The sequence below is a fragment of the Syngnathus floridae genome, chromosome 14 (genome assembly GCF_059516105.1).
Source record: "Syngnathus floridae isolate MCC-2025c chromosome 14, RoL_Sflo_1.0, whole genome shotgun sequence".
Taxonomy (NCBI): Eukaryota; Metazoa; Chordata; class Actinopteri; order Syngnathiformes; family Syngnathidae; genus Syngnathus; species Syngnathus floridae.
The window spans coordinates 8,615,338-8,630,525 of NC_142426.1; the positions used below are offsets into that span (position 1 = coordinate 8,615,338).

The window sequence follows — 15,188 nt, forward strand, 5'->3', positions numbered from 1 at the left end:
AGGAAAAACACCAGAGCCAATTCCTGTTTCTGTTTTTATTTGGTTAAGAAAGAAAAATAAGACAGGAAGTGATCAATCTTCTATGGTGATAATCATGAGGATCAATATAGACTTTGTAGTTTATATGAAAATAGGCAGCGGAGCAGGTTCAACTCTTGCCCCGCCTCACAAGCACGCCACAAGAAACCGGCTGGCTCGTTAGTCAAATTCGTTAAGCTGACTCCTCCCCCTCACCTGGGTGTGCTGAGGGAGCGGCGGCGCTGATGCGCGGCCACGCCCCTTCATGATCCAAGGTCTCGGGGGAGTTTGTGGGGGATGCGTTCAGAGCTTCTCCTTGGACTGCACCCAGATCAAGGATCCTGAGTGATCCTCGATGATCTGCTTGCTCTGCTCGTAGATCTCCTCCAGTGTGTCGCCTTGCACGATGGCTGCCCGCACACACATCACATTTGCGCTGAGACGGCAATTTGAGGCGGTTTAAAAAGTGCTTATTCCCAACCTGTGAAATGTTCCGTAAACTCGTGTTCCAACTTGGCAGCTCGCTCAAACGTCTTCCTGCTTTGTTCCTCCGTCAGACGCTTGTTCATCTCCCTGACACACACAGGCGATTTTTTTTTATGCATGTGAGAGCATTTGCTTCGTGAGCGTACATAAAGAGAGAATAAGCACGTTTGTGTTTGCCTAAAACTAAAAGTGTAAAACCCTTGGTTTCGGACGGACGGACAGACGGACAGCATCTACATACATACATACAGACAGACAGCATCTACAGACAGACAGACAGAGACTTTATTGATCCTGAGGGGAAAATATTTAGTCTTATTTTGTGAAATGGAGGTGACTCAAGGTTCAAGTGTTGTTTGGCAATCGTAGTTTACTTGACACAATACTGTGCCATCTTGCCAATATCCACACCCCCCCAAAAAAAAAACTAAAATCAAGACTCCAAGAAATAAAAATGACAAGGATGGATTGTTGAAATAAAAATAAGTAAAACAAATTGACTGAATATTAAGACACCAAAAGAAATGAAAAATGATCAGAAGAAGTGTGTGTCTTACATGATGTTCTGGACGGACTTGGGCTTGATGAAGATGGCGATGGGATGAAGCAGCGCCGCCTGCAGCCGCTTGATGGCGTTGCCCGACACGTCCAGGATGCAGTGCTTACCCTACATGCGTGCCAGTGTCATATTAGCTTGAATAGGAAAGGCTGCGGCGGGGCGGCACCGTGAGCTTTTGCCGCTGCTCATTAACCTTAGCAGGAAGCTGACCGACTCAAAGGCTAAGCAAGGAAGGAGGGGACGAGCCGCCCACCTTGTCGGCCACCTCTCGCACCGACTGGACGCTGGTTCCGTAAAGGTGATTGTTGTACTGTCCCGCCTCGATGAACTTGTGCTCCTGGATGTCCTTCTCCATCTGCTCGCGTGATGCCACAAAGTGATAATCCCGAGCGTCCACTTCATAGTCTCGTTTGGGTCGCGTGGTGTCTGCAAAGAACGGAGCAAAAGCAAAGGTCACCCCGGGCTGGCAAAAAAGAGGAGCGATGAGAGACGCCGGGTGTTGCCGACGGCCACTCACGTGGGACGCAGGACCCAAACTTGTCTGGGAACTCCGAGATTAGGTCGTCGTTGATGCGGTCCTTCATGGGGCCCAGGATGATCACCGGTCGCGCGTAACCCACTGGACGGGACAAGCAAGATGGCGGGCGTCAGGCCTCGGCTTGGCTCGGCTTGCCGCCGGGGCCTGGGCTCGGCTGCCTCACCTTCTTGCTGTGTGACGGCTTCGTACGACAGGACCGACTCCTCCTGGCCGCCTGTCCACAAACGCTCCAGTTGATTCCAAATCCAATTGAAGGAAAAGTACAGAAGCGCCAACACTCGCAAATGTTTGAGAAGAGTAAGTGGTGTGACGCGACGCGACTTACGGCAACTGCTCTCACTATCGCTGGCGTTTGACGTGGCGTGTTCTGAAAAGACAAAGGAGGTCAGCTGTCCGTCCCAAAAGGGGTAAATCGCAGCATGAGCGTGCCGCCGTCCGGGTCACGCCTTCGGAAAGGTTTTGTGGGGTAAAACAAAGTCTCGTTCAGCAGAAGGTGGAGCCTGAGCCATCTTGACAACGGGCGAGATGCCCGAGGGAGGGGAAGGGAGGGGGAGGGCAGGGGCGGCCAGGCGAGGTCTGCTGCCGCCCCTCGGTCAGCTGAGAACTACATGTTGATCGAGGCTGAGCGCCCCACTTTGCTCCGCGGCCAAAATGCCTTTACGGGCTTCTCTCGCCCTGGCCTTCTCAAAATGGCCGACATCACGCTTAGAGCAATGCACGTGTGCTTTGCAAAGAACGCCATATTGATTTTGTTGCCAAAAGCAAAAATGCTGAGCTATTTTTACAACTATCCGCTCGAGAAACACTGGCTGGCGAGCAGTCCAGCCTCGGGGGAGGGGCGGACTCACTGCGTCCTTTGGCGAGGATGTCGATGGTGTCCTGAAGGCGACAAGAGAAGAAGAAGCACAAACAGGAAGTTACGGCATCGCAGCGACAGAGCGAGAGAGCAGACGTGATGCGACAGAGGACGACGCCGTTTGGGTCGGCCGGCCGGGTCCAATTGAGGGAGAAAAAACAAAACAAGGTGGGTGGCACGGGATCGCGGCTGATCTCTCTTCCTGTCGCTGACCGATGAGCAGGGCGGGTGGGCGGCGCCCCCCGGAGGCGGCGGCGGGCCTCGTACTCACGCTCCACGTCGCTGCTGTCTTGCTCGCCGCCGTCGCGACTCTTTCCGAACAGGAAGGACCTGGCCAACACGCCCTTTCTACGCTTGTCGCCCGACAGCTACAGGAAGTGGATAGGAAAGGGACAGGAAGGCGTCTAAACGTCAGGCGCTCGCGTGTTGACCATACGGCCAAAGCGGTCAACAGTAGGCCCCGCTCGGGACACAAGTCTCCCGCAAACGCGCTCTCTCTCTTTCTTTCTCTCTCTCACACACACACACATGCGGGTACAGGTGAGGGGGCAGCGCAAGAGACAAAAGCGTTGCCATAGCAACAGCGCAAACGCAACACCTTGATTGTTGAAATGTTTGGAGGAGGCCTGGCTCCATGTGAGGGATGAGAACAACAAAGAGGAGGAAGATGAGGCAGACATCCACGTCAAGAGTTACATTGGCTCATGCGCGTGTCAGTCAGGCCGTTCGCCAGCAGCCGTAATGATGTCACCGCCGCCGCCACCGCCGGGATGCTCAAAGATCAGCGACATGCGGTTAAGATCAGCTGCTTTTGTCGCGCACGCGCTCGATAATACGTGGAGCGAGCATAGCAAAAACATTGCGAGATTCCCACAGCATCAAACGTAGACTCACAACGGGAAACAACTACATGCTAACAAAAGAGCTCAGGTGCCGATAGGAAGGGCTAACGTGCAACGTGCTAACACAACAGGTGCTACAAAAGGAGCTAACATGCAGAACGAATGCGAAGAGGGCGAGCTAATCCGTTGACGTCGGGGGCCACATCGACTTTTCCACAACTCGTCGGGCAAGCCGATCGCTCGGCTCATCAAATTGAACAACATTATCCTGAAATGGGCTGCTTTGTCGATGTGTGGCTTGACAATTACGTTTTAGCTCAAGAATGATTGGACAACAGTAAAGGCACAAAACCGGCAGCACGGCGAAAGGCAAGTTCGAGACCCCCGCGTCACATACGAGCCGGCCGTGACAAAGAAGAGCTCATCTGCTCCATGCTGAGTGCAACGCCAACATGCCGGAAAAGGTGTTAAAAGCGAGCAGCTAGCTGGCTCAGATGCCAAGAAAAAGAGCTTCATGTTCTCTGCCCGACTCACCCCTCGGTCTCGAGACTTGGGGTTGAACTTGACCGTCTTCAACCTGGCTCGCTCTTTCTTCTCCACCCTGTCAGCCAATCAAAGCATGTCAAATTGAGCAATCTGCGCGAGCAGGGTATTGGAGCGAGCGAGCGACAGACCTCCTCTTGCTGGGTATGACGCCGACCTCTTGGACGTCCCCGGTGGCCGTCATGTGGCGTGCTTGCCACCACTCGTCATCGGAGGCGTTGACCACGTGCAGGATGTCCCCAAACTTGAAGTTGAGGCCCTGACTGGGGAGACCCGAGTCGCGAGTCCTGTCGTAGTCGAACAGTGCCCTGCACGGGATGGGGGTCGCACGTCAGCAGGGGGCGGGGTTGGCCGTGGGCAAAGGCCTTGGGCAAAGGTTGTGGCTTCTCCCACCTGACATAGAGCGACCTCTTCTGGCTGGTCCTGAGGGATCCTGATCCGGAGCTGATGCTGCTGTTCATCATCTGCTCCCTCAGGTCGTGGATCTTGGCCTCGAAGCGGCTGTACTCTGCGCAGGAAAGGCCACGCATCAAGCCCTGGGCAGATTCCACTCGGCTGCTCCACTTTCATTTTGCAGCGGCGTGACTCACCCTCGGGTCTGTAGTGCGCCACAATGGCAACTGTCTGCCCGGCGTTCTTGAGCGCGGCCGCCGCCTGCTCATGCGTGGCGCTGCGGAGGTCCACACCATTTACCTGCGCGCATCCACGCACCAACCTTGTTTGAATCACTCCCAGTTTCATTTGGGAGGCCACGGCGGCGGCGACGTACCGACACAAGGCGGTCGCCCTTCCTCAACTCCCCACAGAGGTCGGCGGGTCCTCCGGCCAGGATGAAGGAGATAAAGATGCCTTCACCGTCCTCGCCGCCTACAATGTTGAAGCCCAGACCCGTGGTGCCACGGTGCAGGACCACCCTGCGGGGATCCCTACCGGAACAGGGACAGATGCATGCTTGACCACAGCGCATTCAACATTTTAGGATACGAAATTTTAGGAAAAAGCGCAAGGTACCATGAGGCCACGTCATCTCCCGGCGTGCCCTTAGTCGTTGGCGAGTAATGTCCGGATGTGGCTGGCGGGGGGAGGGGCTGAGACAGCAAGTTGATGGGGGCGCCGATATGATTCTCCAGGTGCTGAGCGAACACTAACGACACACAAACACGCTATTAGGTGGACACACCGCAGCCCAGCGCAGCACATAGTGGGGGAGGAGAAGAAAGGCAGCACGTGAAGAAAAATTAAGCGTGAGAAGGAAACAGAAGTTGGAAGAAAGAGCGAAAGGAGGAGCTGAGAAAATACGAACAATGAGTGGGGCAAAAAGAACAAGCGGCCAAAAGAGAAGGAAAAGTACAAGACGAGGGAAAAAGCAGAGGAGAAAAAAAACAAGGAGTGTGAAGATGAGAAGATTGCGGCGGGTGGCAGTTTACAGCCGTCCGGGCGCTGTGCGTCGGCGGTGTCGGCCACGAAGACGTTGTTGGGCTTTGCCACTCGCAGGTGGACCACATCGGGCGTGTTCTTCAAGGCAGTGACGGCGTGCTCGTGGCTCACCTCCTCCAGACAGCAGCTGTTGACCTGCATGGCACTCGCGTCACTCACGAGCGGGCGGGCGAGCGAGGCCGGTGGCTCACCGCCAGGAGCTTGTCCCCGATCTGCAGCCGCGCGTCCCTGTGGGCGGCGCCCCCCTCGATGATCTTGGTGACGTAGATGCCGTTGTCACCCGGGATGTGCTGGTTGCCCACACCCCCCGCGATGCTGAAGCCCAGACCTGAAACGCCCACACGCAAACCATGCCATGCCATGGCACACTTGCCGTCGAGTTGCCGCCGTTTACCTTTGGGTCCCTTGACCAGTTTGATGTCGGCGACTCGGTCAGCCTCGAATTTGCGCCGTCGGACGTACAGCCGCACTAAAGAGCCCGCCTCCTTCAGCGCCTCCACGGCGCGACTGTGCGTCACCTGCCGGACGTCCACCTCGTTCACGCGCAGGATCACGTCGTTCACCCTGAAAATCATCGTCATCACATCCTCGGTGGGGGAAAAACATTGAGTCCACAAAAAAAAAAAAAAAACAGAGGGTACTCGAAAGCTGAGGAGAGGCGATCGGGTTACGTGTTGCATAATGTAGGTGGCGCACCTGAGACGGCCGTCCTGTGCAGCGGCGCCCCCCGCGATGACTTTAGTGATGAAGATGCCGGGGTCCTCTCCGACGTGGGGGTTGTCCACGCCACCCGCGATGCTGAAGCCTAGGCCCGAGTTGCCCTGGACGCAGGTAGCCAGGCAGCGGGTGACATGGCTTGGCTAGCGGCGCCAAAGGGCGCTGGCAGAAGAGTGCGTGCGCTCACCCTCTCCAGCGTGATCTCCTCGTACTCGTAGTCGGTCTCGCCGCCGTTGACCTGTGGGCGGGTACACAAGTTGGAGGAGAAGTGCAGCCCGCCGGCATCTACAAAGTGAATGTGCGAGACGAGTCTAAAAGTAGCGCTGTCCTAGCTGCTACCCGCTTCCTCACCCGGTGGTGCCCCCGGAATAACTTGCATTATTTTGCCACGCTGAGCGAGCCCCAGCTAAACGTTTTCTGTTTTGCCTCGCCAAGCGCACCCTAGAATAATTTGCTTTGCCGCAGTTCCTCGGTCCCGATTGACAGTTTTTGCTTTCATCTGCAAACAATGGCGCCTTATCGTCGACGAGGTGCGAGGTTCACTCACGGCGCCCGAGGGACTTCAGAAATATCGAGAGCCAAAGCCGGCACATTCGTGCACGTCGAGACGGCGTAAAGGGATTTTGAGCGGATGTTTTGTGGGTGTCGTCCCCTTGTGCGCGACACGGGCTTCCGTGACACTCACGTGAGGAGGCGTGTCCAGGCTGTCGGCGTCGACGAGCAGAGGAGGAGGGTTGGCCTGAACGACAAGAGGACACACACAGAACACACACGCACACATCAATAAAGAGCGCCAAGGTCGCACAGGACTTTGAATTGATATTTGACTGTTTCGAATCAAATGTTGAGAATTTTGGCGTGGCGGTCTTGTTGCTTGAGCGTGACGGGAGGAGCGGGCCTTTGTCCCGGTGAGGCTTTGCCGCAAGGCTAAAACGAGCACCCATCGAGCGCGCCAAGCTCACAGAAGCCGAGGCATCGATCTCCTGATAAAAAAGCCATGGGCCCAAAGCGCTCCACCGACTTGCTCCATCCATCAAACAAAGCATCTTGGCAGCGACTCGTCATGACGGCAGGAACCATTCAACGCTCTTCACTGAATTCATCAGACGGAATACAGGTGACTCGTCGGAAAAGTCAAACTGAGTCCGTTTACAGTCAATCTCACGCTTGCTAGCGCAGGATAGGCATTTCTTTGGCTCAAAGAAGAAGAAGAAATCAATAAAAAAATCAAATCAGAACGGATGACAAACTGGAAAGCCAAATCCCACACTGGTCCAAGGAGAAAGGTGTGGGGGGGCTGCCAGACTACCTTGATGTAGGAGGGGGGGTGCAGCCGGGGCGCGGCGGAGCGGCCGCCCGCCACCTTGGCGCCGGTCTTGGTAGGACTCTTCTTGACGCTGTCGCGCAGGTTGAGGAAGCGGGAGCGAGTGCGGCACGACGGTGGCACCGCGCACGCCGTGAAAGTCGCTAGCGAAGCTCGCAGCTGCGGGCGGGCCGGGTCGGCCCGCTCCCGCCCGGGCTTGCGTTCCGAGGGTAGGAGCTGCCACGAGGACATGAAGGAGATTCCCGGCCGGCGCTCGCAACGAATGTGACGGTCAGTTGGGCGGGCGGTGGCGTGTAACGCCTGACGGCCTCGGGCAAGGGAGGGCGCGTGTCAGCGGTGCCGGGCGGGTACGCGGGGGGGGCAGGTCGCTGCATGAATAATCAATGTTCCCCTCAAGCGGCCGCGCGCGCTCGTGAGCTCTTGTGTGGGAACGTGACCGTGGCGGGCGGGCGGGCGCTCGCACGCGTGATGACCAGCTTGAGTCAGTTTTGTGTCTCAGTTCAGTTGAACAACCGGACTTTGTCGGTGAAAAACTAACCCAATTGCAATTGACTGCAATCGGTGCAAAATTAACCCAATTGGAATTGAGTGAACCACGTCCAAAGTTTGATGAAACCTGGACTAAAATTGCATGAAGGCTGCACTCAATCAAGATTGACAGCGCCAACTCAGCCAGACCGGGACCGGGATGACATCAAAGTCACCATCGGGTCACATGCTGCAATGTTACACGAGTGCCATGTTGCACTTGCACTGCGTGTGTGTGGTTTGTCAGCATCACGCTAACTTTTCAGCACAAAAGACAAGTGGAGCACCTTCGAGCCACGCCGCGTTCTTTCTCGAATAAGCAAAACCCGGATTGAGCCAAATCTGCACCGCTACGTCTTGGATAAGACCCAATGGAAATCTGCCTCTGTTTTGCTAAATCTGCCTTACAGTTTGTCCGGGCGTTTCCTCGTGGGCACGGCTCGGGGACATGCGCAGAGCAGAGCGGGGAAGGCTTTACCTGGGTGAGGGGGTAGGGGTTGGAGGAGCAGGACGGGAGGGGGCCGTCGTCACCATGAGGGTAGAGGGAGGGAGGTGCGAGGGAGGCGGGGAGCTCCGGCCCATCCGAGCCATCAAACAGGCGCTCCAGCGAGGCCACCTGCGGGACACAGGCACCGACACGGAGGCTGACACGGGGCCGGCCGGGGAGCGCACTTTCTCGTCCGAGGCGTCATCAGATACCAGTCGCGAGAAGGGAAGGAACACTTTGAAATGACTTTGGCGTCAACCCCGAGGCGTTATTAGATCTCCGGAAGACAGCGTTTGATATTTGCTGCTTTTTTTTGATACATTTACGTTGTTGCCGTTGCCGCTCTCGCCGTTCTGTGGTCGGCCGGTGGGAACGGAACGAGGCGTGAGCCGCGTGCGCCGAGGGCCAGGCTCAAACTCGGACTGAACCCTACACAAAGGACTTTGGACTCAAATGAGACTTGACGCGCAAGAGTCATTTCAAAGAGTTGCCAACATTTCTCTCGCTGCTACAATGGTCTCTTCCAAACATGCGCACAGCGAGCGTTTGTAGACATGCGCTACCTTGACGGGGGAGATGTGCGCATGGGTGACGTATCCGTGTACGTTCTCGATTTGGGATAGGTTCTTCTCGGCCACCTGGACCAGCTCCGGAGCACCGGCTGCCTCCTCTGTGAGCTGCGGAGAGCTCCGCTCCTCTGGCGGCGACGAGTCCTCATCCTGCTGCCGGTACTTCTGAAACAAGCAAACAGGAGACGGTTGGGCCGAGAGAGGACGAGGCGGCGCCGACGCTCGTGGGCCGAGCGCAACGGTGATGCAATGGAGGACGTGGGCGACGACAAAGGTGGACAGAAGTAGCGCAGAGAGCCTTCTTAAGAGAAAGAACACTCTCCGCTCACCGCCAGATTTATTCTGCTGCGCTCTCCTTCGCCGACTTGAGCTGTCAGATCCATGGGCCGGATGCGACCTCGGGCAAATCATGTGCATGGACACAAACTGCACTCATGTTGCGCTACTACAGACGGGTCTCGTCTCAAGACCATCTTTTAAGTGTTTTTTTTTGGTGGCCCAATTAAGCCCAAGGCCAAGAGTGAGGTGCTTGCCCTTGAACCTCTGCAGCGGCAGAATGAGTGCGGGGGACAGGACGGGGCGAGTGGCATCGGTAACGATGGCAGAGCCCTTCTTTTTCAGCCAGAGGAGGAGGAGGAGCGCCGAGCAAAGATGCTAAAAATAGCAACATCAGCAGATGTACCGAGGAAGACGATGGAGAGGCGCCATCAAGAGCGACGATGCAAACATCGAGCACTCCAACAAAAGCTCGTTGACCTTAATTGTCATCCCAAACTTTCCCGTTCAAAACATTCGGTCGTCCCACTCAAATAATCGGCCGCCGATACAGTACGGGGTGGATTCTTACTTGTGGCATTCCAACACAAAAACAGTCGAGCATATCAGCCCTCTCCCAATCTCCGCGCCTCGAAAACAAAACCAACGGGTGCTGACAACCAATCGAGTTATCGGGCTTCCTTCGCTCGTGTGTGAAGGGCCGGAAATATTGCCGATGGCTGCGTTTGCGTAACGAAAACTCCAAGACGTGCTTGCCAGAGCAGAGTGCAGATCAAGCGGTATGGCGGCGGGCTCCGAGTTGGAGCCTTGGCATGAAGGCGCGCGGGCGCACCCACCCACCTTGCATCCGAACATGAGCGAGACGGTGCCGTTGACGCACGCCGCTTTGCAGTGGCACAGGACGGGCGAGAAACACTCGGGCGTCCCGTCGTTGGCCGACGGCCGCCTCCCACGGGAGTGGCGACCACAGGAGCGCGAACCGGCGCCGCCTCCACCCGCTGTGCCACTGCTGCTTCTCTCCCTCACCATCCGCCCTCATTTCTCACATGGCGGCCAGGGGGAAGGCCATCCCGGAGAGCTTCCTTCATTCAACCCTGCCCCCGCTCAACTCCCCTCCTCTTCCAGTCAGCTCCTCACTGCATGCGTGTGAGGTGGTGGAGGGTGGTCACGTGACTCGCCAATAGCTCGGCGCGCTGTGCCCCAGAGGAAGGTAGCGCATGTCTGACAAGTCAACCAAAGTAAAAATCAACAAAAAGGTATTTGCGCCTCTCCTTTGCAGGTCCGTGCGCTTCTTCAGCAGAGTGAGCTGATCTGACGTGACACGCCATCGCAGGAGGCGCCGGCTCCGCCGACTCCTCCCGCCCTCTTCGCCTTGGCAACAGCAGAAGACGATGATGATGGCGGGAACTGCAGTGCGCACGCGCGCTGACAGTGAGAGGAGCTGACAGGCTGCCATGTGAGGAGCCCTTTCTCGAATGAGCCGGCGGCCGCGTATGCACGCACATGCGCTCAAGTGCACATCTGTTTTGTTATTGTTGGTCGAGTCCTCTGTCACAAAGGGAAGAGGAGCGCCCCCTGCCGCACGTGTGTGGCAGTACACACGCACACGGTGGGAGCACCCAGTACCGGCGTGCCCAATACGCGCACTGCGCAGTTAGCATTAGGCCTCGCGCGTGCATTGCGTGACATCATCATTATTATTATTCTGTCACATGTTGCTTGTCTAGACTAGTATCGCTGTATGGCTTGCAGCAGCGTGTCATCGTGGAAAAGACTCGTAGCCGCAAAGATGTCGCGGTGTTTTAAATCAGGCAATAAAAAAAAATTAACTGAGGAAATACGGTAAGTGCAGCCAATTTGTTACTTCTATTTTATTATGTCACGTAGAGGCGGCACCCCCTCTGCCAAAAAAACATTGCGCCGCAAAGCAGTTTTACCACTATCGCTGAGTGAGGAATTGGTAATTTAGCGCCCCCTTCAGGGGAATTACCAATTTAGCACCCACATCAGCTGCAGACCAGGTGCCCATGCTTGCTAAGAAGTTGTGCACAGAAACTGAGTGACAAGAAAAAATGGCATTTGTTTTTTTACCAATTTGACAGCACTTTCTTGGCTAAGCAACAAAATATGGAGCATTTGCGCGTGCAGCGCTTTTACCTCGATGCTGGTGCTAAGGCTGGGCAGCGTGTCGGAGGTGACGGTGGCACTTTGGAAGCTGGGGAAGTCCCAGAGAGCCACGCCCTCTGTCGGCTTGGAAGACTCCGCCCATCTCTGGCTGTCCAATAAGGTCACTTCATAAAACTCTTGGATATCTGCAGCCCACGAGAATGAAAAAAAGTTGATTGAGAAAACCTCTCAAGCGGCGTATGGAGGAAAAAAAAAAGATCAAATATTCCCAATACTGTGGATCAAATAATACCCCCCCCCCCCCCTTTTCACTTCCCTCAATAGAGTCCTGCAGGCTTCACACACGAAAAGTTCACTCAGGACACGCCAACACCGCAACGCGAGCGCGCACGAGTTGAAGCAGAGCCAAGAGGAGAAGATGAGCAGAGGATCCAAGTGAGAGTTGATGTTTGCCATCTGCTGGCATGGATGCGGGCCAGAGCAAGAAGGACAAGAGCAACAACACACTGGAGCGTCCAGGCTGGATTAAGGGGGGGGGCATGCTCATGTCCTCCCAGGGATTACAAGCAGCCCGGCCCGGCCCGCCGCCTGACTTAATCGGTCGGCCTGAGGCAACGGCGGCAACTGCATCTGGACTCGGGGACTTGCGTGTCATCTACGTAGGCGAGGCTCGCCATCGGGCTCACCGTGGCGCTTTCAGCACAAAGCCACTTCTTTAGAAAGATGCTGCGCCCCAAACCAGGAGGCAAAAGCATGCTTTTCGCACACTGTCAGGAATACTTGAGTATTTCTTTCTTTCTTTCGCTCTCTCTTTCCCTCCCTGCCCATCTCTCATGCCAAGTCACTCGCTGAGGCATTCAGCCTTGAAAGAGAGCGAAACCGAGCCAGCGTCGAGCGCTGAAAACAAACGAAATGATCCAACAGGGCCAAGCCGCGAGCACGTACCAACAAGGGCCCGGAAGAGGCTGCTCTGGAAGACGTCGATGACCCTCTGGATGGACGCGCGAAGCTGCCACTCGTCAGCGTGCTGCAGTTTGGCCTGGTACTCCTCCAGCAGGGACAGGGCACGCTGGGCGTCTGACACAGGGAGCCAAAGCGGGCCGTCAGACGATCATGTCATCATCACACCAGCGCGTCGCGTAGCCTTTGTCGATCGTGGCACAAATTCGACGCGGAAAGCGGACGTGCGTATCAGCCGCGTGTATCTGCGAGGCGGGCAAACCAAGCAAGCGGCTGGGAGCCGACGCGACGTCGGGCAAAGCCAAGTGGCGAAACGGAACCGCTGTTTCCGCGGTGCTGTTGCGGTTTTCACGTCTGTCTCGATGCCGAGTAAAACAAACGAGGGAGGACTTCCAAAGTGCGACATGGCTGACGTCACCGCAGATGCACAAATTGAATCGCACGGTTCCGATCTATCCATCTCTTTCGAGGCTTTGGCTTGCCGTGTGAGTTCTTGGTGCGAGAACTCTTCCTTCCCGAAAATTGTTTTGCTTAGCCAACGTGGAAGGAAGTCAAACTTCTCAAGAACTGTTGCAGTGTTGCCTGGTGACATTAAACCGTCAAGCGCATCAAGTAAGAAGCTGACATGACCTTTATTTTGTTTGGTTACAGTAACACTAATTCTACTCGAGTAACTTGCACACCCGGGACCAGGCGTTGCCAATTCGTCCGTACAACTAACTATTGTGAAGATATTCTGCTCAGTCATCTGGTGACAGAAGCGCCACTCAAGTCAAAGTGTCCCGAGGGTGATCGACGTCCATGCCCGTCCGAGTTCAGAACAACTTGGTGCTTCTAGACGGTTTTGGCGAGCTTCTGCCTTCCGGGCGCGTTGTGTATACTTTGTGTCAAGTTGGTCGCCACTTTGGCCAACCGTCAGCTCTGTCGCAACTCCTTTAGCATGTCGAGCTATGAGGCTAACTGGCGGGCCTCCGCGGCCCGGTTCGGCCCGACGCAAGGGGCCGGCCGGGCCGCGCAACGCTTTGTCCTAATAACCGACTGACAGACTGACTAAACTTGGACTCCGCTTAAACGCATTTGGGAGTTTCGCTCTCCCGGCGAGTAACGGCTAGCATGCTAGCTCGCTAGTGAGAAAACGGCTTAGGCTACCGAAGGCATTGCCGGAACCGCACCGCATTCGGAACCGCACACCGGCTTGAGTGTCTCACCTTTTTTTCGGACAGGCATGGCGCCTCCGCTTCGGCTCGATTCGGAGGCGCTTGGCACCCGGGTTGGGGCTGGGCGGCCGGGAGGACAACGTCCGGACGAGCGGAATGTCGCCGTCCCGACGTCCGCACCGCAAGCCACCAAGTGCAAGATTCCAAACTCAAGCCCGACTGCGGGGAGGGAGGGAGACAGGAAGGGAGGGAGTGATGCGTCCTGCCAGCCCGAGTTCGGATGGGAACGTCCCGAACCGGACTGCTCTGATGGCTCTTCGTGACGTCTCGAACTGCGCGCACTCGCACACACAGGTTGACCCGAACCGAGCCGCTATCCGCCCAGTGCGTGCGTGCGTGTGTGTGCGCGCGCTCGCGTTTGCAGGCTGAAGGAGCGGAAAAGAAAATTGCGGGGAGCCAAACTTGCTGGCGGTCAAGTAGAGCTGCGCGCGTGCACGCGCTTTCAGTGCGTTCGTGTCAAAGTTGGGAGAGGAAATCCCTCCGCCACTTCCTCTTCTTCCTTCTTTTTTCCTCTCGTTTCAAACTTTCTCCCAAATGGCGCCCTCTGTCTCTCAGACCTTGTGCGGCGAGGGGGAGAAAAGCGGCAGCTTCTTCCCTCCATCGGGAGATGTCGCGACCATGTGTCCCTTGTGGCCAAGCGGAGCTCTTCCTTCCACACTCGTTGATTCTGATATCTGTTCTAAAGAAATATTTAGTTATTTGTAGAATTAGCACTCAGTTACTTGGCACCAGTAAGAGAAGAACACGTTGGATGCGTGAAAGTTGTCCGAAATTTTTTTCAATAAAGATAATGAGGATGATGAGAAGGATGAGGATGCAAGCCACAAGCAAATTGTCGTGTGCTTAAATGGCATTTTTCCTTCAACACTCCAAATCATGTTAGTATAGTTTGTCTATATGCAGCCGGACGGGGCCAATTGCTATTGCTCCATAAAGCTTACTTTCATTTTTCATCTCAGTGTGAGCGTCTGTTATTTTGCATGCGGTTGCCAAAGTACAGCAGCTTAGTGGAGTCTGATTAATTATGAGCATGTTGCGCTGCTGGGACATGATCACTAATCACCTCAGTGGCTCCCGTGCCGGGAGGCCGACAAATCAGAAGTCTGACCTACACGGCCGTCACCCGCTTGTGCACGTGCAGGCCTGCAGTGGTAATCTGGACATTCTTGCTGGGCCACTCAAGGAGGGAGGGAGGCATGGGAGGATGGATGGATGAATGGATCTTGTCTGCACAAAAGAACATCTTGCAAACAAACATAATGAAAGCTGAGCTTGCCATTTTTGCAACGTTGCGAGCTCAAGCGGGCCGCTTTGAGGGCTCCAAACCGTCAGGGAGGCCAGTGGAGATGTTGCTGCGGCAACGAGGTCCCACCCAACGAGGACAGTGACGCCGCGGTACTGACGCACCACTTTGACATCAGCGGACAAACGCGTCCCTCACTAATGCTTCCTACGTGTACGTGCCCCACAGACGCACAATGAGGCTGTGTCTCAATGACAATCTGTCTACTGTGTGTGTTTGCGCATTTGTGCAAGGAGACACGGCGAGTTGAGCGTTGCATTGTCGCCCAATGTTGGCCTGATTTATACACGGGTGAAGAGGACACGAGCGTTCCTATTGGTGCAGGATATCAAAGTGGCTACAAGACATAAAAGACCTCAAATAAACATAAAAAAAGACCTCACAGAGAAATGCCAGACATC

At 55.6% G+C, this 15,188-nt stretch overlaps 1 protein-coding gene across 4 annotated transcripts; it reads right to left on the minus strand.

Moving 5' to 3' along the window:
- Positions 1-20: 20 nt before the first annotated feature.
- LOC148387538 (discs large homolog 1-like protein) lies at positions 21-13,970 on the minus strand. Of its 4 annotated transcripts, none has more exons than XM_088396032.1 (25): positions 13,476-13,969; positions 12,253-12,384; positions 11,338-11,492; positions 8,899-9,069; positions 8,327-8,464; positions 6,682-6,735; positions 6,184-6,234; positions 5,976-6,100; positions 5,674-5,843; positions 5,471-5,607; positions 5,270-5,414; positions 4,854-4,986; positions 4,612-4,768; positions 4,433-4,535; positions 4,236-4,350; positions 3,974-4,150; positions 3,834-3,900; positions 2,450-2,480; positions 1,927-1,968; positions 1,765-1,815; positions 1,581-1,682; positions 1,317-1,489; positions 1,062-1,171; positions 500-591; positions 21-428 (listed from the first exon to the last, which is right to left on the minus strand). In XM_088396032.1, exons 1-25 carry the CDS (start codon positions 13,492-13,494, stop codon positions 322-324), a joined length of 2,757 nt encoding a protein of 918 aa, XP_088252158.1. In that variant the 5' UTR covers positions 13,495-13,969; the 3' UTR covers positions 21-321. The 4 variants fall into 4 exon arrangements, with proteins under 4 accessions (XP_088252158.1, XP_088252157.1, XP_088252160.1 ...); XM_088396031.1 differs by lacking the exon at positions 2,450-2,480 and adding an exon at positions 2,729-2,825; XM_088396034.1 differs by lacking the exons at positions 2,450-2,480; positions 8,327-8,464 and adding an exon at positions 2,729-2,825 and having other exon boundaries at positions 13,476-13,970.
- Positions 13,971-15,188: the final 1,218 nt, after the last annotated feature.

Coding starts and splice junctions, on each gene's coding strand:
- LOC148387538 (XM_088396031.1), bottom strand. Junction 4,351..4,432: donor GGCGCACTACAGACCCGAGG/GTGAGTCACGCC, acceptor TTTCCTGCGCAG/AGTACAGCCGCTTCGAGGCC. Junction 1,490..1,580: donor GTTTGGGTCCTGCGTCCCAC/GTGAGTGGCCGT, acceptor CGTTCTTTGCAG/ACACCACGCGACCCAAACGA.